Genomic DNA, 25,661 nt, shown 5'->3' with positions numbered 1-25,661 from the left:
CTCACGTGATAGGGCACCTATTGTGTACTTTCCCGAACACTAAAATATACAAGCAAATAGCTCTGAAGGAAACATAACATGATGTTAAAGGCAACGTCCACACAAATCTTTTGTTATAGTACATCTTTGGGATGTGGCCAGTAGGGCACAGGCTTTCTCAAGCTCCTATGGAACATAGTTTAGCTTCTAAAGCATTTTAATGTTACTCCAGTAAGAGATAGGCTAAATAGATGCTACACAGACTCCTGCAATTAAATGATGTAGTTACATGGTTCTAATGCCTGTTAAATGCAGGCGATATATACAAATCTCCCATTTCTCTCCAATTTAAAACCTAAAAGGAGGTTGTTTATAGTCTTGACATCCCATGTTGAAAAGCCCCACTTAAGTTGGTCCGAATTTGACATCTTTACTCATGGGGGTGCAGTCACATAACAGGGTGATCTTGTGGTTAAAGGCACTGGTCTGTCAAAGCAGACACCCAGGTTCAAACCCAACTCCTTGTGACCCGGGGGAAAAAAAAAAATTGTTTGATGTACAGTTCCAGTGGGATGGTTGAAGCGTGGAAATCAACAACTTTACGAGCAGAAAAAGTCCCTTCCGACGTGTAATTAATTGTGTATTAAAAAAAAAAAAAAAAAAACAGAAAATTCAGCAAAGGTTTATAAATGCCATTTTGTTTGTATATATTTTGGCACAACAGAACAAAAATAACCCTTTCTTCATAATGGGTAAACCAACTTTTAAATGTAACAGTATCCTGCCAGTCAAGTTTTTCTACAGCTGATTGAAGTAATAACCGACACACTTTATGAAAACGATCATTGTATTATAATTGTTTATATTCATTGCATAATAAAATACATGTACATGCCTTTTTTTGTCAACATTCCTACCCATTTGCTTATTAGGTTGATTTTCCGCATATATGGAAATAAGAGACACATTGTCAAGGTATCTGCAGTTTTATTTATACACTAGTTAACAGAAAGGATGACAGTCACATTCCCTCCCGTGTGCCATTTACATCACACTGCATTTAAAGAGTTACTCACTACATAAAAGCCATCAACGATTGCTTATGGCTGTAGCCATTCTGTGACTTCCCCACCTTTGTTCTAAACATCTGCATAGTAGCATACAGAAGTCTTCGGCTCACACAGAGGGGCGGTGATGTTAAACAAGGAGTTCCCCACTTATCGGGTTCCTATTGTGACTACGGTGGTGCATTTATATGTAGTAACTAGCAAAGTGTTTTACGGCCTCTCTGTAATAAAATAGATTACAAGTATAAACACTGTGGAAGTATATCATACAAATGGATAATAATGGAGTGTATGCCTTTTTTTTTTGCTTTTTTAAAAATGTTTTTTTTAATTTTTTAATTTAAAGTTCTTAAAAATAAAACTCTCAAATGGCTGTATTGTAAGTGTAACAGCAAACATAATTGAATGCAAGTAGAAATGTCCAGTGTTGACATGCTGGCTTGCATTGCGTTGATAAAACATTCTTTCCACCCAAACAAACAAACAAAACAAAAAAGGATTAAATGATTGTGCAGTGCATGATGGATACCACTAGATGTGAAACTTTGGTTCATGCAAAAGTTATGGGCTCCAAGACGTTGCTGAAATATCTGTCCGAATGTTCTGGTAAAAGCATCTGGAGTTCTCCCACCTCAGCCGTTTTCCTTCCATAGGACCAAGTGAATACTATGGTCAGGCATACTGGTGGCAAAAATCAAACCCAGGTCATTTCCACCATCCAATCCGTTTAGCCAAGATATTTCTCCAGCCAAAAAGCTAGAGCCTCTCTTGGACTTTCTGTACTCCGGCAGGGGCCACCGGCTTATCAGCTTCTCTGTCCTTAAGTCCATTATGTACAGGTTGTGGTTATCGAACAAGAGGGCAAATATATCTCCGAAGCCGAGCAAGGAAAGGTTTGCAGAATCGGGCATTTTGATGACTCTGTGCGGGTACAAAAAAACAAAAACAAATATGTGTTAGTGTATGATTGATATACTGTATAGACATTATGTAGCGCTTTATAACATTGCAAGAATAGGATACATTACAAACAATGGGAAGAAGTGCAACAAGGTAAATAACAACATAAGGGTATGTTACCCTGCCCCAAAGAGCTTACAATCGAAGTGTTATGTTGGGAGGCTTACCGACACATTAGGAGTAAAAAGGGCATTATTAGAAGTGCACCTGGACTTCATCGCAGGCGTAAAACGTTTAGTGAGAGGCTTCTATTAAGAGGTAGATTTTCAGCTGGGCGTTGAATGCAGAAAGTGAAGGATGATGGATATTGAGTGGACGAAGTTACACAGGTCTGGAGAGGACTATAGGAGGTGAAAAAAAAAAGGTGCAAAGATGAAATAACCTTGGGTCGCGTGTAAGAGGCGAGAAGGGGTGTAACCAGAGACCACAGTTGAGATATATGAAGGTACAGGAGTGCAGAGCCTTAAAAAAAAAAAAAAAAAGAAGGACGAAAATGTTGTAGTATATACCAAACTGAATAGGAAGCCGGCAGGGAGTTCAGGAGGTTGGAAGCAGATACTGTACACACCTAGAAGAGCAGGAGATGATTTGGCCAACAGCATTTTGTATGGATTGTAAAGGAGAGAGATGTGAAGCAGGGACGCCAGATAAAATAATGTTGCAGTAATCAATACGCGAGGGAACAAGGGCATGCATTAGTGTTTTAGTGGTAGCGGAACATAAGAGGGGACTTATCTTGGCAATATTGCCGAGGGAAAAGCTGCAAGATTAAGTAACAGTTTTTATATGTGGGGAGAAGGAAAGGGAGTCGTCTAATGCACCCCCTACGTTGCCTGCTTGCATGACTGGGTGGATAGTGGGGTTATTGACTAATATGGAAGGGGAAAATGGGACCAGGATTGGAAGGGAATATGAGAATTTCTGTATTAGTCATGTTAAGTTTGAGGTGACAAAGGGCCATCCAGGCAGAGATAGCCACGCTAATTTTTGACTGGACAGCGGGTGTAAGCTCAGGCGTAGATATAGTAGTGTATAGAGATGATAGATGAATCCCCGCGAGTCAATGAGGTCACCCAGTGAGAAGGTACATAGAGAAAAGCAAGGGGCCAAAAATGGGGCTTGAGGTACTATAAACCTACAGAGTTCCATTAGAGGTTGAGGAGGAGTTGGCATAAGAAACAGGAACGTGAGAGAGGTAGGAGGAAAACCAGGAGAGGGCAGGGCCACGGCTGTCAGGAGAAGAATGTATAGGAGAAGAGGGTGGTCAACAGTATCGAAAGTTGAGGAGTAGTTTCCTTGAGATTTGGCAATATGGAGGTCATTAGCTACTTTAGTGAGTGCGGTTTCTGTAGAGCATGCTTTGCGATGAAGCCTGATTGGAAGGGATCAAGTAGGTTATGGGAGCAAAAGTGTAATATACATAAGAGGCGATATGTTTAGAAGCAAAAGGCAAGACAGGTTAGAAATGGCGGTATGGTCTAGAGCAGGAGGTGTCAAACTCAGTCCTCAAGGGCCACCAACAGGCCAGGTTTTATGGATATCCCTGCTTCAGCACAGGTGGCTCAATCAGTGGCACAGCCACATATTCTTACGAATATGTCTAACAATCACTTGTTTAAAAAGAGAGATGGAAAAGTACCAGAACACAGATGAGTTAAAGACGTTAGTGAGGGTGGGGACAATGGTAGAAACAAAGGATTCAGGAAATGGGAGGGAATGGGATTGAGGCTGTGTAGTAGACATTGAGGAGTGCAGCAGTAGAGACACATCTGCCTCTGTAACTGGAGAGGAGACTGAAGGAAGTCAAGTCTAACAAACTTTTCTTATAGTAGATAAGGTTTTACTTAAGCCTCCGCACACAGCTCTTTCCTCGTGTGATCAAGACAGGCACTTTTATTCTAAGACGATGAAATGTTATTCAAGATTTAATATGTATATCTTTTCTAAAAGCTGGCACAGTACATCATGCTTACCGCTAGCATTCTCTGCACATGCTCCCGGTCTCATCGCCTGCAACAGTCTCTTTGTTTAGTGTTATCGGTTGCTGGGCAAAAAGCTGTGTGGGATGCATGGGTTAGATTTCCTTGTCCTGTCTTGTATCAGGAGCTCCAAGGTTGGCTACATTTGCTGTCTGCCTTGGAATACTAACCCATTCCTTGCTGGTTCCACTGGTCAAATAGTCAAACAAAACAATGTATGCTCGTCTTATGAACAGTCTCTCTTTTTACCCACCATCCTCTTGGGGTAAAGTTCAGGGGTGTTTCAGGTCCAATAGAAACAGGCAGATGGAGGAGAATTAGGAAGGAGGGATGTGGAAAGGACAGAGCAAACTTATTTGCGGATAGCTTCCACCTTGCACTTGAAATAAATCGGCACGGTCTTGGGGTGTAATAGGAGTGGAGCATGGTGTGGCAAGAAGTCGAAGAAGGGTGTTAAAGAGGTGGCGTGGGTTGGATTTATGCCCGTTAATAAGAGAAGTGAAATAACCCTGCTTGGTAAGAAAAGGAGCAGCGTTAAAGCAGGACAGAATACATTTGCAGCGAAGGATATCCGCTAGTGTGCGACTTCCTTCAGAGTAATTCAGCGAAACGTGTCTGTATTTTGCCTGAGTTGCGAGTTGGATTGTCAGCGTACAGGAAGTGCATACTGGTCAAGTGAGGAAGCAATGACTGTGTTTTAAGCTGTGACAAAACTGTTTGGGGTCAGTGGTGCGGAGTAAAGAAAACATTAAGTTTAGGCTGCTTTCCAAGGACTGAAGGTCAATGGAACGCAGGCTACAAGTATAGCAAGGGAAGGTTCGGATGGAGAGTGAGGAGTGTAAGAGAGAAAAAGTGATGAGTTTATGGTCAAAGAGCAGGAAAGGAGAGATTGAGAAAATCGGCTAAAGTACAGTTTTTAGTGAAGACGAGGTAAAGGAAGTGGCCGTCCTTGTAGGTGCTGGAAGCAGTTTATTGGAGACCAAAGGAGGAAGGGAGTGAGAGGAAGCGAGATGTCCAGGACAGAGTGGTGATAAATGTGACAGTCACTCTTCTCTTACGAGATTTTAACGGAGTCAGGCGAAGAATGATAACCAGGATTCAAAGTCGGAAAGGAAATTAAAAAGTGTGAGGATGTAGAATGATGCGGTATGTATATTGCAGAAATTTGCAGAGTGGAGAGAATACTATGGGCCTCAAAAACGAGGAGTGTCAAGGAACCAGGTGTAGGCAGGGGCTGAAACTTCGTGAGAAGAGAAGTATTTCTACATCCCATGGGGCAAGGTGGGGGTGAGAAGGAAAGATCGCCATAGGATAGAGCTGCCTCCAGGGCAGAATCAGATTGGGAAAGCCAAGTTTACGTCAGCGCAAAGAGGTGGAGAGAGCGAGAGAAGAACATGTGGAGAGAGCGAGAGAAGAAAATGTACAGCTAGTGTGTTGTGAGAGCGACCAAGAATTCCAGAGAGCACGTGAAAAAGGCAGAGGAGCAGGGGGTGAGCAGGGAATAGCTATCGAGTTGGAGCTTTAAGATATTACTGTTGAACGTTGGCAGAGCAAGTGGGAATATGGAGGGGGCCAGGGTTTGGAGAATGGTCTCCAGTCGCCACGAGGAGGGCTAGGGACAAGAGCATATTCTCTGAGGAGGTGGTGGGTGGCAGAAGGGAGTGCAAAAAGGAAATGAAAGAATTTGTAAATATGGAGCTGTGGTCTCTGTACCATTAAGAGTAACAGACGGTAACATATACAGCGTAAATAGAAGTGAGAGGGAGTTATGACTGAAACAAAGAATAAACATGGAACAGGAGGGAAACACATTTAAGAGAAGAAAAAAAGAAGTGCTAGAACAAGGAGGTCCTTCTTTGAAGTTGGAGAGTGGCAGACCCACGAAATGTGACGAAGAGCTTCATAGAAAGCGTAGTGGGTTTGTGGAATAAAAATAAATAGATCAAAATGAAAAGACATAAGGCTATCCTAAATATGAGAAAGAAAGCCAAGGATCAAATGGAGAATTAGGTGTTCAACAGAGAGGAAAATGAACAGACTAGGTGGGCCAAGTGGTTCTGCCATAAGAAGTCTATGCTCAAGAGGTTAAAGGTGATGCCCCTATTCAGTGACGTGAGAAGGACATGCATGATAAGTCAACGTCAATGAACTTGCACGGAGCTTATATTGTTAGCTATGGATTAATGACATCTCACAATATTTAATAGGGGCCACTGAGAAGTGTTTTATTGGTGACAAGAGCTTCTTATGGCCAACTTTACCCCTTTAATATTAGCGTATTTAGCAAAGTAATTACCCATTCAAGTGAATGGGTTGTATGGGGTCATATGGCTTAACACCACTTAGTAAATATGGCCCTTAAGAGAAGGGGGGCTGAAAAGCATTGCAGAGAAGTAGTCCAAGGGAGAGGGGAGAAATTAAGTTAAGCTAGAAAAAGTAAACAATAGTCGCAGTTCTTGCTTGATGTACTGTTTCCCCAAAGGAAAAAATCAATTGCACTTGTATAACTTTACAAAAGCAACCACAGAAAATTGAAGGTTCTTATCTCAGCATTTTGGTTTCAGATTTACTAAACAGTGCTAAGTAGTAGGAAACCTTATGGATTATTCACACAAACACCCCTTAGGGGGCCGATTCTATATGTGCCGAATAGGCGGATCAATGTGACTTCAATGTGAAATTTGAGCAGGAAATAGCCTGACCAACGCTTTGACACAAATACCATCAGCCCCTTAGGGGTGAACCAAGGCTTCACACTGAAGTATTCCTGGGCCTAATCAGGAGTAAAGGGGCCACTGCAGCAGTGCCATCTAATGTGCATTACAAGCAAGTGCAATCTCTCCCAAAATATTCTTAAAATAAAGCCAAGTCTAACATTGTTTTTATTTACAACCTATGTTACACATATCAAACAATAGTCACCAAACCATCATTTTCTGTGGGATAAATGGGTGGGTAGTCGTGCTGGTCCTTTCACCCCTGTAGTAACAAAGGAGGGAGAGGGAGGAGGGGGTGTGATAACTTTTATTGGGCCAACAAGTAGTTGATATGTTACACGCTTTCGAACCCCTCAGGGTCCTAAACTCAGAGATTCGAAAGCTTGTAACATACACTATGTGTTGGTCCAATAAAGGGTGGTATACCACCTCTCCTTCCTTTGTTACCATGTGGAATAAATTGAAGCCACGTTTTTCAATCCACAAAAGAGAGGTGGGCGTTACAGCGCAGTAGAGACAGGTAGGCGCCATTCTTCACTTTAATCCAAATGAGCCATGTACGGTCTTCTTGCTCTCATAGCCCTGACACTTCTCACCTTCACTCCAATTCCCTACCAATCTACATTTGCCTTGGCTGCATTGCTGTGCTATTTGCCCAGGCACCACACTCCATTCAAATTCCGTGCCACTTTACATCACTTTTTTTTGCATTGCTACTGTATTGTCACTTTTTGAACCACACCAAATTACATAGGTGTATCCACTCTTATTGGATGTGAGCCGTTTGCAAATAGAACATGTTAATAGTCTAACCCTTTTTAAAGTTCACCATTTAAAAGCAGTAATAGGCGTTTAACTCTTATAAAGCTCGTATATTGCATCCAGATCATGTCCTCTCAAGTGTCCCCTGGAGCTGGACCGCACTATTTTCAGTGCCCGGGGGAACACCTGGTTCCGGAGATACTTACCAGGGAAGTTACTGGGTTTAAATCTCCCTCCAGGGGGAAACAAAATGGTTGCCAAATCTCAGGTCAATAGGAAGCCCCAACATCATTGGCTGCAGCTTCCTATTAGATGGCCATTTAAATCCCGTTTAAAAACCAGGAAGTAATACTGGTAACTTCACCGGCAGATATCTCTGGTGCTGAAAATAGCGCGGGTCGGGTCTGCAGGACCCCTGGTTCCTACCCTGAAAAAAAGGCAAGTTAGTTAGTGGGGATAGCTGCTGTAAGACTAGGCCGTAGAACTGGTCATTCGAACGGATTTAAAGCACACACGTGTATACATAGCACTGTTCCTCTCCTCCCAGCAGTAGAAACAGTCTCTGCTTTTCACCAGGGTCTGAATTCTATAATGCTAAATACAGGTAAAAGGAGAAACATACCTGAGGATATCAAAGCTGGCAAAGTCCCACTGGTATAGTCCTATAGCTGAACTGCACACAATGTATTTGCCATCAAAGTGCAGGCGCGGCTGCAAGGATATACTGCGATCGTCAGACACGTACAGGGTCTTCAGGCATTTGCAGTTAATTTCGCTTCCAATTGGCCAAATCTGAGAATGCAAAGTAGCAGTCAACAAACCAGGTCACTTCAAGATACGGCAACAGCTTAAATGTCACTAAACACTTTAACCTTCTAAGCTCCCACTCCGTCCTGCACATGGAGGCTAGTCACAGTCGCTTTACCATACTCCGATACCCCCGTTCTTTCATGAATTAAGAGGGGGTGGGGATCTTTTTAAACAACTTATCACTGACTTCTCCACTTAAATGCAATTTTAACTTTGGTGTGTTGTCTTTTTGCTATAAAGTGATAGAAGCCATTCAAAGTTTCATCTTTTTCTGATATTACTTTTCTATTTCATATGGTTTCTATAGTTTTACCATTCATGCACCAAAATACTGCAGCCAATACTATCTGGAACTGTGCATTTAATCGACAAAAGAAAGCTGTACATATTTTAATTACATAGATGAGGCTGAAAAAATACATTCCCATCAAGTTTACCCAATGTTACATTTAGACGACAGATACTTATCCTATATTTGTACTTACAGTATATTGATCCAGAAGAAGGCAAACAAACAACTCCAGTGAAACATCATACAATGATATCTCATTAGGGGGAAAATAAATTATTTCCTGACTGCAAATATTGGCAATCAGATTACTCCCTGGTTCAACATTCTTCCCATGTTTACTTATTTGGTATATCCCTGTATACATTTACTTTCTAAAAAGATGTCCAATCTTTTTGAAGATATTTATTGTATCTGCCATCACAGTCTCTGTGGGTAATGAATTGCACATTGTTACTGCCCTTACTGTAATGAACCCTTTCCTTTGTTGCTGGTGAAATCTCCTTTCCTCCAAACTTAAGGGATGCCCCTGAGTCATTTGTACTGCCCTTGGTATGAATAGTTCTTTTGAAAGTTCCTTGCTCACCCAGACTATATTTGTATATAGTTATTATATCCCCTCTTAGACGAATCTTTTCTAATATAAACACATCTAATTTAGCTAGCCTCTCCTCATAACTCAGATTTTCCACCCAAATTATTAATGTGATGGTCCTTCTCAGCACTTATTCTAGTTCCATGTCTTTTATGGAGTGGTGCTCAAAACTGTAGTCCACATTCAAGGTGTGGTCTTACAAAGGCTTTATACAGGGGCATAATTATGCTTACTTCCCTTCATACCCAATCTAATGCAAGATAAGATCTTGTTTGCCTTTACAGCTACTGCATGACATTAGACACTATTGCCAAGCCTACTGTATACAAGCAGTCCTAAATCTTTCTCCAATGTTGGCTTAATTTTGTACCACTTAATTTGTAAGTCACCTGTTTATTCTTGTTTTCCAAATGCACAACCTTACATCTGTACTAAAACTCTTCTGCTACTTACCTGCCCAAGTTTCCAATCAATCAAAGTCCTTCTGGAGAGAAATTACACCCTGCTCTGATTCTAGTACCTTACACAATTTTGTGTCATCAGAAAAGATTGAGATTGTGCTCGATGTCAATCTCAAGGTCATTAATAAACAAACTAATAAGGTAACTTTGGCACAACCTATCCTTCATAAATCCATGCTGACTATTACTACTAATTACTACTATTACTACTAATTGTTATCCATTAGGGATTCCTGAATATTATCCTGTACTAAACCTTCAAGTAGTTTCCTCACTATTGATGTTAAGCTTACAGGTCCAATTCCCCGGTTGTGATCTAGGTCCCTTTTTGAACGTAGGCACCACGTCTGCTTTACGCCAATTTTGTGGTACTGAAACTGTGGAAATAAACTTAGCTCCTTAAGAGCCTTTGGGTGTATCCCATCCGTGCCAGGTACCTTATTTACTTTCATTTTATCAAGTCGCCTTTGCACTAGTAGTTGTTACATTTCATTACACCAATTACATCTAGCACAAAAGACACAATGGCCGACATCTTCAATCAGACTCACAATTGTTGTACATCCCTTAAACCCCACCCCTCAATGACAATGACATTAGATCAGATCAATATAACTTTGAAGAAAATAAAAGAATCCTGCTTCAATAAACTGCAAATAATTTGCAATGCACCCAAATTATAAAAAACTGAAGCTTTATGAAAGCTCACAAAACATTGCGTCCCCAAAATATTTACAAGTATAATTTCCCGCCTCATACAAAGAACACTCACATCATTTCACTTGGCACATGACACTATTATGCAGTTAAGTACTTTCCATCGTCACAAATTTTTGAGTAAACGAGTCTAATACCTTGATTTCATACTTATCAGCGCTGAGAAGAATATAATCTCCAGGGTTGTGCATGACGGACTTGACTTCACACTTCTGCAAAACTACCTGTCAAATAAAGTTCAGGTGATGAATGATTTCAGTGGCATCGTTTCTTTCACTACACAACTACCCCAAAAGTCTGCCTTCAATTTGGCATAGCTCCGTGACGACGCGGTTTCAAGAGATTGCCACTTTTCTACCCAAAACACATTTTTTTGGGCCTCGTTCTCCTTGGGAAGTTTTTCAGAAATCTTGTCAAACAAAAATTTGGTTTGTAGCTCGTTCTCCATTTCTGGGGTGCTCAACTCCGGTCCTCAAGACCCCGCAACTGGTCAGGTTTTAAGGATCTCCCAGCTTCAGCACAGGTGGCTCAATCAGACACTCAGTCGAAGCCTTAGATTGAGCCACCTGTGCTGAAGCAGGGGAATCCTTAAAACCTGATCTGTTGGGAGGTCTTGAGGACTGGAGTTGCGCACCCCTGCTGTATTTCATGTCCACGAGGAAAAGAGTAACTGAAAATCATCTTCCTGAAGGAACCCACCTAATTTCCTGTTGCATCAGCGTCACATCCAGGTGTATAAGTGACTCATTAATGGAGCAGTGATTTTATCTTTGTAAATCACTGCAAGTCCAGAGACGGTTTCCATCCTGGCTCATCGCCATTGCTTCTGGGAAATGTAAAGTATTGTTTTGTAGGCCTACTTTCCACCAAAGCAATTAAATGTAATCAATAATCCTCGGATCGTGACATTGACTTACTATGTAGTGACTTAAGAGCAAATATTAGCTGCTTTACTGATAAACACGTTATGCCACTGTGAAGGTCCTGGCAGTAACTGGATGGGAAAAGGTTTGCCATCCACTGTTAAGAGGTAAACTTTGTTCATGGCTGTGGTGCTCAAATCCAGTCCTCAAGACCACCATCAACAGATCCCATTTTCAGGAAGCCCAGGTCTTCGACTGTGCCACCTTTGCTGATGCAGGGATATCCTTAAAACCTGACCTATTGGGGGGTTCCTGAGGACTGAAGTGGAGCACCCCTGGTTTATGGCATTGGAGACGAGAGAGCCTCAGATCTAGTTTCTACATTGCAGCTGAAAACAAGTGTCCTTCAACATTCTCAAGTATTGATATATGGTCTGGGCAGCAGCTTTTGGAGGAGAACGTTTCCCATGGGTCCCCCAAAACAAAATGACGACGGGGTAGGTAAGCTAGACATTTTCAAATTTCCCAATGATGCCGAGATTTATACACCTCCGCCGCCCACTTACAGAAGCAATCCCGCATTTAAACTGGGAGGGTCCTCCGGAGAGACAGCGCTATTTTTAGTTCTAGGGCCCCCATTATTTTCGAGATATTTACTGGCCTAGTCACCGGTGTTTCCTTGGGTCATTTAAATGCTGTACAATAGGAAACGGTAAACAATGACGGTGGCTTTCTATTGAACCAAGTGACCTGTGAGATTTGGTGGCCATACTGAATTCTCCAAGAGGGGGGGGGGGGGGAGGGGGGAGGAGAGCACTGGTAAGTAAACAAGTACGTATATCATGAACCAGGTCGTCTTGGATCGGTGCACTTCAGCTACGGACCCCCGACTCCCAAGTTCGAAATCTTGCCCAACACACTAAAAAACAGCCCTACCATCATGTATTACTTGCCCCTGTCACCCAGTGTAATAATGAATAGTCAATGCAGACTTGATCTGTTGGATGAGATTATAGTACCAGAGGTTTAGACGGGCTGTGTGGGTTAGCAGCAGTAACTACTGGGAAGATCTGAACCATGAAGCAGTTGGAAGGGAGGCGCTATTTTCCTCATTGCTTTATATTGTAGCAGGTTCATTTTTAAAGGAGTAGTGGGGATGATACGGTGTAGTCTAGTGCTGGCAAATTGTGACCCTGGGCAAGTACAGGCATACCCCGCATTAAAGTACGCAATGGGACCGGAGCATGTATGTAAAGTGAAAATGTACTTAAAGTGAAGCACTACCTTTCTCCACTTATCGATGCATGTACTGTACTGCAATCGTCCTATACGTGCATAACTGATGTAAATAACGCATTTGTAACAGGCTCTATAGTCTTCCCGCTTGCGCACAGCTTCGGTACAGGTAGGGAGCCGGTATTGCTGTTCAGGACATGTTGAAAGGCGCATGTGTGAGCTGCCGTTTGCCTATTGGGCGATATGTCCTTACTCGCGAGTGTACTTTAAACCGGGGTATGCCTGTACGTATGTTTTGTGTTATTTATGACAAATCGCGTCAACAGCGATTTACAAAATGACAATACCGGGAAAATAATGTACAAGCAATGGGGGTGAGAGCAGCAAGTAAATGGCAACATTAAAAGGGAGTCCCTGCCCCAAAGAGTTTACAATTGAGTATCTAAGTGGTATATTGGGAGACTTGCAGACATCATCTAGACAAAGAACTTTGTATTCACAGCTGAATTTAATCTCAACCACCCCAGTGTACATCTGCGTTACCCCAAAGGCGGACAGCCTTTGGCACAACCGAAGGGCAGCAAAAGGGTGTGAGCTGTTTGGTGCCGTTTGGTGATGTTAAAGCTGCTCTATTTCAATCTGAAAGTCACAAGCCCTTTTATCCCCTGTACCCAAATTTCCAACTCTATCTGTCCATGAAATGTCCGGGAATTGACTGTATAACCGCTGTTCTTTTAATGTAACCATGTATTTTTTGTAACTCTGTGCTCAGGACATACTTGAAAGCGAGAAGTAACTATGTATTGCTCCCTGATAAAACATTTTTATAAATAAACCAGAGGAGTAAAAGTGCATTTACAAGTCACGTTATGAGTATTATTTGGGTCAGGGGCTTGTGGCGGAGAAAGTTCTGCACACTGCAGCACTAGATCTTAAAAATAAATGTATTATTGTGAACAATGGCCCTGGATATAATTTGCCATCAGATGGACATCACTAGCCAAATGACTTTGTAGACGTGCGGTTTCATTGCATTTGTGTTAATATCCCTTATTATACACAAGGAGGCTGAGACTTACCTTTGTGACCCACTCTGTATGACCAGAGAGAGTATTCAAGCATGATCCCAAAGATAAGGCCCAGATCTTCACCGAGTTATCTGCAGAACCACTGACTAATAAATCAAGGTCATCATTGTAGTCCACACTAAACACTGCAAGTCAAACATAACACAGATCAGCATTATTTTGTGCAAACTATTGAGAAGTTATTAAAAAGAGCACTAAAAACCACGAGGAAAACAGGATACCTATAACTATACATAAAACACATTTACTGAAATGTCCTCCTATTAACATGAGTTAAGTAGAAATAGCCGTGTTAGTCCAGTTGTGATAGTGCAGAGTAAGCGAGTACTTCGGTATTAGGGGATACTTTTTTTTAAAATCTTATTCTATAGAACGGATTTATTAAAAAAAAAAAAAAAAAAAAACATGTAGGATATTATACGGATTATTCCTTTAAAGCTGCAGTCCAAGCTGCCGTTTAAAAATTTCTTTTTATCCCTTTAATATGTGCATCAATACAATCCACACAATAAGTAATTAGCTAAGTTGCCGATCGATCAGCGAAGATTCTTCTCGGGGGTTGACTAAATGGCTGTCAGTGCAGCAAAAGAGGACCAAAGATGCAAAGTTCTGTGGGGAAGATCATGTGACCAGGCAGTCACTAAATATAATTGGTGCACTGCTAGAGAGAGGGCAGGGCTCAAAAAGGGGTGTGCCAGAGCCTGTTTCAGAAGAGAAAAGGGGGTGTGACTTTGTAAATGGTTACTATAGAAACAAAAAAAATGCTTGTTACATTATACATTAAAAATACCATTGAGTGGATTAAAAAAAAAAAAATGCTTGTTACATTATACATTAAAAATACCATTGAGTGGATTAAAAAAAAAAAATGCTACAAGTATTTTCTCATAATACAGAACCGATTTATTAACAAAACACACATGTAGGATATCGATTGGTCTGCAGCACTTAATAGAGATAGTGCCAATAGCCAGCAGAACCCGTTATCGGTCTTCGTTCTTATATGTCCAACCACTGGTTAGTAACCAGGCTATAGCCGTGTTTCAGACAGACATATATGGCAAACACCTTCATGATCTCTTATCTAAAGCTATAGAGCAATGGTGCTTCAAGAGGAAAGGGAATGATTGGGGAAATGAGGGATCAGCAAAGTAAGCAACAGCTGAATTTAGCAGAAATCATCACATGACCTCCAGCCATACTTCGGTACAGAATTCAGTTCACCTTTAGGTGGGGTGGGGGGGTGTACAATGCACTACGAATATTTCAAGCCCATCTGCCAGGAAAGCGGTTTACGCAAGATAGAACATGGTTGACGTACATTACCTGCACCAGTGTGACCACGGAAGTGCTGTGTTTTGGCCCCTGAACTCCAATCCCAGCAGGCAACGGTGTTATCAAAGGATCCGGTTACAAGTTTCTCTTCGTCGAACTTCACTGCAGCACACGTGTGTGTCTGGACGCCGTAGATGCATTGGCCTGTGCTCACGTCCCACAGCTTTGCAGACAAGTCGTCAGAACCTTCAGGTCAGGAAACAAGAAAGTAGAATTTAGGGATTGCCACAATGGGCAGACTGGTGCCGTGCCACGCAAGGGGATTTTGTCTTTTTGTAAGGTTTTCCAACACTACTCCATAAACCACACTACCAATCAACAGAAGAAATACTGCTGCGGCCGAGTTTATTCGAGCATTTGCCCGTTCTCGGCCACAGCAGTAGCCTGGCGCGCGCCGGAGGGTGACGGGCGCGCGCCGAAGCAGCGGAAGAGCGCCCTCCGATCGGGGCGCTCTCCCTCCCGCTGCTGGGTCCGCCGGGTCCCCCGGAACCCCCTGCCGCCGTCCCCCACATCGCGGGACACCAGGGCTCCCTCGGGGAGCCCTGGACGCGCGTGCAGGGGGCGCACGCTCCCGATGACGCGCGGCACGCCGAGGGGCGGCCACTAGCAAGCCGGGAAATCTCCCGGCTTGCGGATCTGGCCGCAGTGCAATAAACTGTGTCGCCAGTGTAACATGTTTTTGGGTCCTTGTCCTCTACAAGGTTTGTTGAATGACGGATGAGCTTACTCATACTGGCTATAGATCACTGCATGTTAATTTAAAAAGGGGATGTCCCAAGGCATGTAATGCTGTTTTAGGCCGGGGTCATAGAGGGTTCAGCAGAGCGGAGGCGCGCCTGCTGAAGTCAGCGCGATTCCATGGACTTGCAGGCAAGCCAGCGTGCGCGAAGGGAGCCGGGGGGAGGTGGTTGGAGGCGGGGCAGTGACGTTGCTGGGCCAATCGCCCGCGACGCACTGACGTCAACGTCACGGCGCCGTGACGTTGACGCTGCTTCAGGCTGATTGGATGTTTTCAGCTGACAGCGCGCTGAAAAACAGCTTGGCTGTCGGCTGAAAATTCCAAAGCCTCAGCACGCCTGCGGATGCTCGCGTGAGCCCCCTCTCAAAGCATCCTCATTGAGGATGCAGGGGCTCAGCGCTGAGCGTCCGCACGGCTCAGCGCTGCTTGTCCTTCTATGGACGCAGCCTTAGTCTCTGTGCCCAGAGGTCAACACAGGACCACTAGCATTTGCGGTCATGTGATTGCTCTAAGAGTGTTCACACCTTTAAGACCCACTTGCTTAAAGAAGCATATGAGGTGCATGGTGCATAATACTAGACAAGGTACATAAAGCTTGGCCCCCTGCAGACGCACTTACCAGAATTCCCTCCTACTGTCTCTAAACGTTCTTCCTACCAATTAGATTGTAAGCTCCCCGGAGCAGGGACTCCTCTCCTGAAATGTTACTTTTATGTCTGAAGCGCTTATTTCCATGATCTGTTATTTGTATTTGTTATTTATATGATTGTCACGTGTATTACTAATGTGAAGCGCTATGTACACCAATGTCGCTATATAAATAAATGAGTTCTTCAGTGTTAGGTGATACCTTTTTTTATTGGACTAACCATTTGTGCCATAGGACAAGCTTTCGAGAGTTCTCCTCTCTTCTTCAGGTCAAGCAATACTTGAGAACTCTCGAAAGCTTGTCCTATGGCACAAATGGTTAGTCCAATAAAAAAAGGTATCACCTAATACTGAAGAACTAATTTATTCTGCACTATTGCAACTGGACTAACACGGCTATTTTCTGCTTTATATAAATAAAGAGATACATACATAAGCCCCTCATCCCCAAGCAGGTTTAAATAGACCGGCTGCTCCATTAGAGCAGTTTGCCCGATCATCCCCTAGAAAACAATCCATGACAGAACAGGTACATAATTACGCAAGTCATGATAAACATTTTGTGATAGCTTAGTGCTTACTGACCATATACTAACTTAACATTAGATCTCCAACACGTGATTATTATTTTGTTAGGACAGAGCTACTTACAACTACATTCATTCGATAGACGCTTCTACCAATCTCAGATATGAAGGGCCTACCATCAGAACACAAATATATCCCCAATACTTATTTATAAACGCCATTTTCTTTAACAGTGTTGCCCTGTTATTTTAAGATAAATACAGTAATGTTTCTATATGTAATCTCAAAGGCACACCGTTGCAGATAAGATGTTACTGTACAGACGTGATACAGGACATTGAAGTGAAGAAAGAGGGCACCTGTAATGATGTTCACAGACTTCTACCATTATGCAGACAAGTAACAACAACAAAATAGAAAAATATTACTATAATATTACATACTTTTAAAAAGACGTGGCATCGCAGCCTCTGCGGCAAGAGACGTTATAATCATCTTGGGCAAGTCAGTTTATTTCTTTGGTATCAAAACGACAGACATTGTAAAAAGGAGAAGCAGCCCAACATCTAGGCAGAGAAACACCCGCTAAAGACAAGGGCACTGCGGGGTATAGAGAAAACAACAACGCGTATTTATTAGACACAACTACAAGCACAAAAGTATAAAACAATTAAAAGCAGTGTAAAAATACCATCAGCGGGCAAAGCACCCAAGATAAGGTGCGTAGAATGGCAAAACCTCATCTGAATAAATGAAGTAAGTGTAGAGACCATTAATCACGAGGGGCAGTCACTAGGACCCCATCAAGAAAAATGTGGGCATGTACCCGGGTACAAAAATACTACAAAGGTGTGTGGGATACTCGCACTAGGGAAAAGCAGTATGGCAGCAAAAAACAGACCGAAACACGTAGCAAAAAAAGGTAACTGTGAGACCCTGATAAGGAACCAGCAAGTAAAGACCCTATATAATACAGTCTAAACAGAGTATATAAGAAATTCACAGCTGGGTATATATGAAGTTCTAATGACTGCAGCACACATTGATCACGGTTGAATACACAGGAACAAATAAGACTGTGCTGCAGTCATTAGAACTTCATATATCTTTATCCAGATGAGTATCCCACACACCTTTGTAGTATTTTTGTACCCGGGTACATGCCCACATTTTTCTTGATGGGGTCCTAGTGACTGTTCCTTGTGATTAATGGTCTCTACACTTACTTCATTTATTCAGATGAGGTTTTGCCATTCTACGCACCTTATCTTGGGTGCTTTGCCCGCTGATGGTATTTTTACACTGCTTTTAATTGTTTTTATACTTTTGTGCTTGTAGTTGTGCCTAATAAATACTTTTTCTTATTTTCTCTATACCCGAGTGCCCTTGTCTTTAGTGGGGGTTTATCTGCCTAGGCTGTTAGGCTTCCTCTCCTTTTTGCATTCTTGCCTATGTTCCCCAAGTTGATTTATTCTGGTTGGGGCGATGTATTATGTTGTCCAGAGCAGTACAGCTCCCCTTCCACCTCTCCATTAAGCTTCACATTGTGCCTGTATCATTCAAATATATATAGTACCGAATTCCCAATCAGATTTCTGTAGGAATGCATTCCATCATATTCCGTACCTGTGCAAAGGAGTCCATCCTTGTAATAAAGTGCATAAACTCTGGCACTATGGCCAATTAGTGATGCGGTTTGGAAGGCTTCATGGTCCTTGAGTTGTTTCATTCTCAAAACAGCCTTCAAATAAACTTTCTTCCAATATAAAGCCTCTTTAACAGCATCATCAATCTGCCACCCCAAGTTCCTACAAGCCGTTTGCCACACCTCTGTACAGGCACTTATAACCTTGTTCCATTGCTTAGAGACGAGGCAACACGTGAGTAAAGTCTGAGGGTCCAGCCATTTCAGCAAATAGAAGCTGAGTTCAAGTGGAAGAAGTTTGAGGAAGTCTCGCTTGAGAAGAGTTTCTAGGTTGTTGGAGAGGTGCCGCAGCTGAACTGCCCCACTCCGACTGATCAAGTGATCCAGGGTTTCATTTTTCTGCAAGTCCGTCAGAGTATAAAATGCAGCCGAAAGGGTCTCAAGCCATGTCTCAAAATCCTTTTTCTCCATAGGTTTATGGAAGCATCTACCTGTGGCACAGTGAGAGAAAGCATTAGCATACTCCACAAAACAATGTACAAACGCACAGCAGGGTACACCCCGACCCACCCCTGCAATGGCAAAGCTTGTTCTATTAATTGAAGATTAAAATATCCAGTTTATACTGCGGAGAACAACGAATGGTGTGAATGATACAATAAGCTCATGGCTCTTTATTTAAACACGTCATTTTTGTAACCAAAGCATTTATGATTATGTATTTCAGATTACGTGTGAGCAATATAATCGTGGCACGGATATTTCACATCAGTGTCACTGTGAGGAATGATATGTACATGCATTGTGCCGCAAATGGCAAATGGGGTATCAATACCCATTGGAAGCTAAATATCTTAAACAAGCAATCTCAGTTACTAGTTTCTTGGAAACCATTTAAAAATGGCAAAGGTTTCCAAAGACTCCCTCTATTAAATCTACTTGCAAGTGTTGTACAAAATAAACATTACCATCAACCATTGAGTTGACAACATCAGTGCATGCGAATGTCACTGAAGAACAATGTATACTTTCTGGCACCCTTAAAAAAACCCCCATTATACTCAAGAGATTAAAACCCCACTAAATCCAACTACGTTTCATTTTTAAAAAGAGCAAACCTGCCGTAAGTTAAACAACGTAGGAATGTCTTGATTTCATTATCTTATAATATTACAGTTACCCAAAGCGGTTTTGGCCTTCGTAAACAAAGTGGTTACATCAGGGAACATGAGAAATATAACCGTGCACCAAATTATTTTCTGCTCTGGTCACTTATTTCTCTTACAAGGCAATTTTCCCAGTGAATTCTCTGAAATATGAAGGCTGGATGTGCGCCGACAGTGCTGTCTGGAAAAGCATAAAGCTCAATAGCTCTTTCTGTTCAATACCTGACAATATTCCAGGCAACATAATTTACAGTTTGAAAAAAACAAGAGAATTGGCTGCATTGCTACCTTTTATACCCTTTGCTGTAAATGTAAGTATGAGGTTTCTAATTGTGTTGTACCGGATCCTATATTTTTCTAAAACCGGGCCACGTGTACCCAGGCAAAATGAATCATTTTACCAGGACGGGTACCCGGTTACCCAGAAGGCACTTACCTGCAGGGTGAGGAAGACCACAGCGACATCTGGGAGCAGCAGCAGACATCCTGGTGGTGGTGGTGGCAGCCGAAGTCTTGTTCAGTCAACAGGCGCAGCAGGAACAGAGCAAACAGCCGATGCCTGTGGGAGCCGAGAAACCATTGGACCGAAGCAGGAGCGTTCCTATTGGACAGCCGGTCAGGAGCCACCAAGACGTCTGCTGCTGCTCCCAGATGTCGCCCCGGTCTTCCTCGACTTATGTCGCCGACTGCAGGTAAGTGATGAACTATTTTCAGCTGCACTGAAATTACCCGGCACCGGTTCTGACCTGGTGCCGGTCCCAGCCCCCTGCTGCCGGGTCCGGGTAGCTGAAAAAGCGCCGGGTAAGCCGAGTACCGGGTAATTTCCAGGTACTGTACTCGGTACATCACTAGTTTCTAAACTAAATTCACCCTCTGCCATCAATAAGCACCTTGTGATCATATTGTATGAACGTCTTTATTTGTATAGCGCTACACATGTACATAGCGCTTCACAACAGTACACGCAACAATTAGACTGTAAGCTATTCGAAGCAGGGACTCCTTTTCCTAAATGTTACTTTTATGTCTGAAGCACTTCTCCCCTTTATGTGTTATTTATATTATTTATATGGATTGTCACACGTATTACTGCTGTGAAGCACTATGTACATTAATGGCGCTACATAAATAAAAACATACATACATACATAATGGGAAATACTACAAATAGGATATAAAATATTCAAATATTTTTGCAGAATATAAAACGGTGTGTTTAGAAAGCGGGAAACGTGAATTTTTGTCAACCCAGATATTCTGGATGCCCAATTAATTTGAGTAACAAGTAGTAGGATATTACTTTCTGTTCTATGTGCTACAAGTATTTGTGGCAGGAATTATGTTAAAAGTTCACTTTACCATAAATGAGCGGGTAAATATCGTATGTACGGTCTCCGAGTCTGGTATATAAACAGACTCAATTTTGGAGCGATCATACACTGTTTAATATGTTTATTTAAACAAGGTCAAATTAAGTATACCAACTTCAACAGTAGCAAAGAGGTCATTTACTCTATATTGTTTGCCTTCAACGTGTACACATTTGCATACAGTTCCAAACAATTGTCCCAATATTTGGTAATGGGTGAACCGGATAACCACTTCAGTGTCAGCCACCTGACCTTGGAAAACTCTACTTGACACCCTGTGCTTCAGCCATCAATTAGTTTTATGAGATTAATATCTTGTATGATACAAAACCGGCACTCCTGGGTCTTTGTACAAAAGTGAAAAATAGTGTATTAATCAAACGATTAATAAACAATTTTTCACTTTTGTACAAAGACCCAGGCATGCCGGTTTTCTATGATATACTGTTTGAAATGTGTTTTCTGCAGCACACTGGCGACTATTATTGAAAAGATGAGTGCTCTTTGCCAAAGATGAGATGATATATACACACACACACACACTTCTATCCACTACTGCAGCGGTGCACATACTGGGGGGCATGGCGGTTGCAGAGGCACTGCGCTCTTCCCCCAAAGCATTTAAATTAATCCCGGGGGATCGCGTGAGGCCTCTGCAACTTCACTTACCTTCTCTTTGGCGTGGCAACGTGATGTCACATGACCCCGCAGCGTCATTTGACGCTGGAGAGGTGGTAAGGGAGGGGGTGCAAGCAGGAAGGGGGGCGCATTCTGGAAAGATTGCGCACCGCTGCACTACTGGATCAGGGCCTCCCGGTTGAAAGCTTAATTTCTCCACGGCGCACCAACATATTTTCTGATTTTATCCTCCCATCTTAGTTTTACACACACACACGAAATTTTAAATGGCAGTGGGATGGACATAACACAAGAAGAAATGACAGATGGTACTCAACTGGATTCGGAGACATCAAAAAGGTTTAGACGAGGGAGAATTAAATCAGAAAGTGTGTTGGAGCAACATGGAGAAGAGAGACTTCCAACTGCAGTCCCTGGAAGACCATTGGGGAGGCCTTCAGCCAGCAGTGGATCGACCAGGGATGAAGATAATATAAATATATACATATCATATACACAAACTGGATAAATGTACTTCCCAAATATAAAAATGTGTTATATATATATTAAGCACACCTTGCAAATATAAAAAGGAAGAAGTCATTAGTGATGTATTCCAAGCCTGGATTAACTCTTGGGAGGCTCAGCCGTGGAGTCTCACTCCAAAGACCACACAGCTGGAAGAACCCACCCTCTCTTATCCAGCCACATGCACTGGGACTTGTCAAGTTTCCACATACCAAGAGACCCACACCGGTTGCTCTTGCAAAGCATTGCCACCAACAGGGAAGGGAGGATGAACCCCTTGGCTGCTAGGGAGGCCTGCTGCCGGTAGTCGGTCCTTCCCCAGCCCCCCCCCTATGGCCTCCCCCTCCCCCACTGGAGTTGTGCGGTGTTTGTTTCGGTCAATACCTCTCTTCCCGAGTGTTCTCTGCTCTCCTCACGGCGGCCATACTGTTCGGGGCTGGAGCGCACTTCCGCCCTCCCCCTCCCTCAAACCACAGACCAGTCCCGTCCCCCCGGCCGCCGGCACCATCGATCTGCTCCAGGGAGCGAAGGGGTGGGGGGCGGAGGGATCGATAAACCCCGGTGCTTGATTGTGCCGCAAGTTCTCGCGCGATCTCCTCGGGGTCCCACTGGCGCCCCTCTTTGTTGTGGGCAAAGCAAGCAACTTGCCAGTACCTGTGATAATCAGTTGGAAGTACTGTATTATTATCAGCATATACATTGCAGCCGTGGTGATGTCAGCCACAACTGCATGAATCAATGTGTGCCAGGAGATTCTGGGCTCAACATCACCGGTAATATATTAGCCTTCACAACATATTTATTTTAAACACGAGTAATTCAACAACACACACAAAAAAAATCGGCACCAGCATTTTAACATCTTCAGTGCTGTGGATGGACCTGTACAGCTCATATTTTGTTCACAGAGGCACGTGTGTATGTGTTTATCTCCAGCTGGTCATACAGATGTCCGGAAGAATTACCATTGTTTTTAAATGATGGATGGACGGACACACTCGTATCCATGCGAATAATCCCTACAAAGCAGGCACTGCATGAAGTGTTTAGATCTCTGGTTTCTAACAGATAATAAGCTCATACTATTCAGTGAGCGACTGATATGTTGTGATTTGCCGTAAGTAAGGCGGTATTAGGTGAGGCACAGTGTCTGCACTGCATCTGACCCATGCTGCACAGCAGCAGTGCACGTGTCTCTCCTCTGGCTCTGTGCCCGGGGCGGGGGCGCGGGCGCACACCGGTGACATGTTCCAAACGCGACAACAACTCAGGCGTCTCAGATCTGGATGCGCATCACATGACCACGGTCAGGTGACGGGGGGCTTGTCACGTGACCTGAATCCATAGCTGCAGAATTCAGAGAGGAGCAGGTCAGTCAGACAGGCAACGTCTCTCCTCTCCTTCTTTCCTTTCTTCTCTCCTTCTTTCCTTTCTTCTCTCCTTCTTTCCTTTCTTCTCTCCTTCTTTCCTTTCTTCTCTCCTTTCCTTTCTTCTTCTCTTTTCTTCTCTCTCTCTCTCTTTTCTTCTCCTCTCTCGCTCTCTTTTCTTCTCCTCTCTCGCTCTCTTTTCTTCTCCTCTCTCTCTCTCTTTTCTTCTCCTCTCTCTCTTTTCTTCTCCTCTCTCTCTCTTTTCTTCTCCTCTCTCTCTCTCTCTCTCTCTCTCTCTCTCTCTCTCTCTCTCTCTCTCTCTCTCTCTCTCTCTCTCTCTCTTCTTCTCCTCTCTCTCTCTTTTCTTCTCCTCTCTCTCTCTTTTCTTCTCCTCTCTCTCTCTTTTCTTCTCCTCTCTCTCTCTTCTCTCTCTCGCGCTCTTTTCTTCTCCTTCTCTCTCACGCTCTTTTCTTCTCCTTCTCTCTCTCTCTCTCTTTCTTCTCCTTCTCTCTCTCTCTTTTCTTCTCCTTCTCTCTCTCTCTTTTCTTCTCCTTCTCTCTCTCTCTTTTCTTCTCCTCTCTCTCTCTCTCTTTTCTTCTCCTTCTCTCTCTCTCTCTTCTTCTCCTTCTCTCTCTCTCTCTCTCTTTTCTTCTCCTCTCTCTCTCTTTCTTCTCCTCTCTCTCTCTTTTCTTCTCCTCTCTCTCTCTTTTCTTCTCCTCTCTCTCTCTCTCTTTTCTTCTCCTCTCTCTCTCTCTTTTCTTCTCTCTCTCTCTCTTTTCTTCTCCTCTCTCTCTCTCTTTTCTTCTCCTCTCTCTCTCTCTCTTTTCTTCTCCTCTCTCTCTCTCTTTTCTTCTCCTCTCTCTCTCTCTCTTTTCTTCTCCTCTCTCTCTCTCTCTTTTCTTCTCCTCTCTCTCTCTCTCTCTCTTTTCTTCTCCTCTCTCTCTCTCTCTCTCTTCTTCTCCTCTCTCTCTCTCTCTTCTTCTCCTCTCTCTCTCTCTTTTCTTCTCCTCTCTCTCTCTCTCTTTCTTCTCCTCTCTCTCTCTCTCTTTTCTTCTCCTCTCTCTCTCTCTTTTCTTCTCATCTCTCTCTCTCTTTTCTTCTCCTCTCTCTCTCTCTTTTCTTCTCCTCTCTCTCTCTCTTTTCTTCTCCTCTCTCTCTCTCTTTTCTTCTCCTCTCTCTCTCTCTTTTCTTCTCCTCTCTCTCTCTTTTCTTCTCCTCTCTCTCTCTCTTCTTCTCCTCTCTCTCTCTCTCTCTCTCTCTCTCTCTCTCTCTCTCTCTCTCTCTCTCTCTTTTCTTCTCCTCTCTCTCTCTCTCTCTCTCTCTCTCTTTTCTTCTCCTCTCTCTCTCTCTTTTCTTCTCCTCTCTCTCTCTCTATTTTCTTCTCCTCTCTCTCTCTCTCTTTTCTTCTCCTCTCTCTCTCTCTCTCTCTCTCTCTCTCTCTCTCTCTCTCTCTCTCTCTCTCTCTCTCTCTCTCTCTCTTTTCTTCTCCTCTCTCTCTCTCTTTTCTTCTCCTCTCTCTCTCTCTCTTTTCTTCTCCTCTCTCTCTCTCTCTTTTCTTCCCCTTCTCTCTCTCTCTCTCGCTCTCTTTTCTTCCCCTTCTCTCTCTCGCTCTCTTTTCTTCTCCTCTTTCTCTCTCTGTCTCTCTCTTTTCTTCTCCTCTCTCTCTCTCTCTCTCTCTCTCTCTTGTCTTCTCCTCTATCTCTCTCTCTTTTCTTCTCCTCTATCTCTCTCTCTCTTTTCTTCTCCTCTCTCTCTCTCTTTTCTTCTCCTTCTCTCTCTCTCTCGCGCTCTTTTCTTCTCCTTCTCTCTCGCTCTCTTTTCTTCTCCTCTCTCTCGCTCTCTTTTCTTCTCCTCTCTCTCTCTCGCTCTCTTTTCTTCTCCTCTCTCTCTCTCGCTCTCTTTTCTTCTCCTCTCTCTCTCTCGCTCTCTTTTCTTCTCCTCTCTCTCTCTCGCTCTCTTTTCTTCTCCTCTCTCTCTCTCGCTCTCTTTTCTTCTCCTCTCTCTCTCTCGCTCTCTTTTCTTCTCCTCTCTCTCTCTCGCTCTCTTTTCTTCTCCTTCTCTCTCTCTCTCTTTTCTTCCCCTTCTCTCTCTCTCTCGCTCTCTTTTCTTCCCCTTCTCTCTCTCTCTCGCTCTCTTTTCTTCCCCTTCTCTCTCTCTCTCGCTCTCTTTTCTTCCCCTTCTCTCTCTCTCTCGC

The 25,661-nt window shown here is 43.2% G+C and overlaps 2 protein-coding genes across 6 annotated transcripts in view; one reads left to right on the top strand and one right to left on the bottom strand.

The window, feature by feature from the left end:
- Nucleotides 1–946: 946 nt before the first annotated feature.
- Nucleotides 947–22,640, bottom strand: FBXW2 (F-box and WD repeat domain containing 2). 3 transcript variants are annotated; one of them, XM_075578994.1, is made up of 7 exons: nucleotides 22,485–22,640; nucleotides 18,400–18,909; nucleotides 14,850–15,044; nucleotides 13,515–13,648; nucleotides 10,474–10,560; nucleotides 8,087–8,256; nucleotides 947–1,967 (listed from the first exon to the last, which is right to left on the bottom strand). In XM_075578994.1, exons 2-7 carry the CDS (start codon nucleotides 18,887–18,889, stop codon nucleotides 1,679–1,681), a joined length of 1,365 nt encoding a protein of 454 aa, XP_075435109.1. In that variant the 5' UTR covers nucleotides 18,890–18,909; nucleotides 22,485–22,640; the 3' UTR covers nucleotides 947–1,678. The 3 variants fall into 3 exon arrangements, with proteins under 3 accessions (XP_075435109.1, XP_075435110.1, XP_075435108.1); XM_075578995.1 differs by lacking the exon at nucleotides 22,485–22,640 and adding an exon at nucleotides 21,911–22,026; XM_075578993.1 differs by lacking the exon at nucleotides 22,485–22,640 and adding an exon at nucleotides 20,021–20,154.
- Nucleotides 22,641–22,823: 183 nt separating this feature from the next.
- SLC2A8 (solute carrier family 2 member 8) overlaps nucleotides 22,824–25,661 on the top strand; it is a 29,434-nt gene continuing 26,596 nt past the window's right edge. Inside the window, exon 1 of one of the 3 annotated variants that reach the window (XM_075578989.1) lies at nucleotides 22,824–22,873. In XM_075578989.1, coding sequence (XP_075435104.1) covers nucleotides 22,839–22,873 — 35 coding nt within the window. In that variant the 5' untranslated portion in view covers nucleotides 22,824–22,838. Of the gene's footprint in view, nucleotides 22,874–23,364; nucleotides 23,471–25,661 lie in introns of those variants that run through there. The other 2 variants (XM_075578990.1, XM_075578992.1) reach the window with 2 other exon arrangements.

The sequence above is a fragment of the Ascaphus truei genome, chromosome 21 (assembly GCF_040206685.1).
Source record: "Ascaphus truei isolate aAscTru1 chromosome 21, aAscTru1.hap1, whole genome shotgun sequence".
Taxonomy (NCBI): Eukaryota; Metazoa; Chordata; class Amphibia; order Anura; family Ascaphidae; genus Ascaphus; species Ascaphus truei.
The sequence above is the reverse complement of the archived record's forward strand: the minus strand, read 5'-3'. Positions and strand labels throughout refer to the sequence as shown.

Coding starts and splice junctions, on each gene's coding strand:
- FBXW2 (XM_075578993.1), bottom strand. CDS start 20,069: ATGTCTGCTGCTGCTCCCAGATGTCGCTGTGGTCTTCCTCACCCTGCA. Junction 15,045..18,399: donor GGATGGACTCCTTTGCACAG/GTACGGAATATG, acceptor CCTGACCTGAAG/GTTCTGACGACTTGTCTGCA. Junction 13,649..14,849: donor CCGTGGTCACACTGGTGCAG/GTAATGTACGTC, acceptor TTTGACTTGCAG/TGTTTAGTGTGGACTACAAT.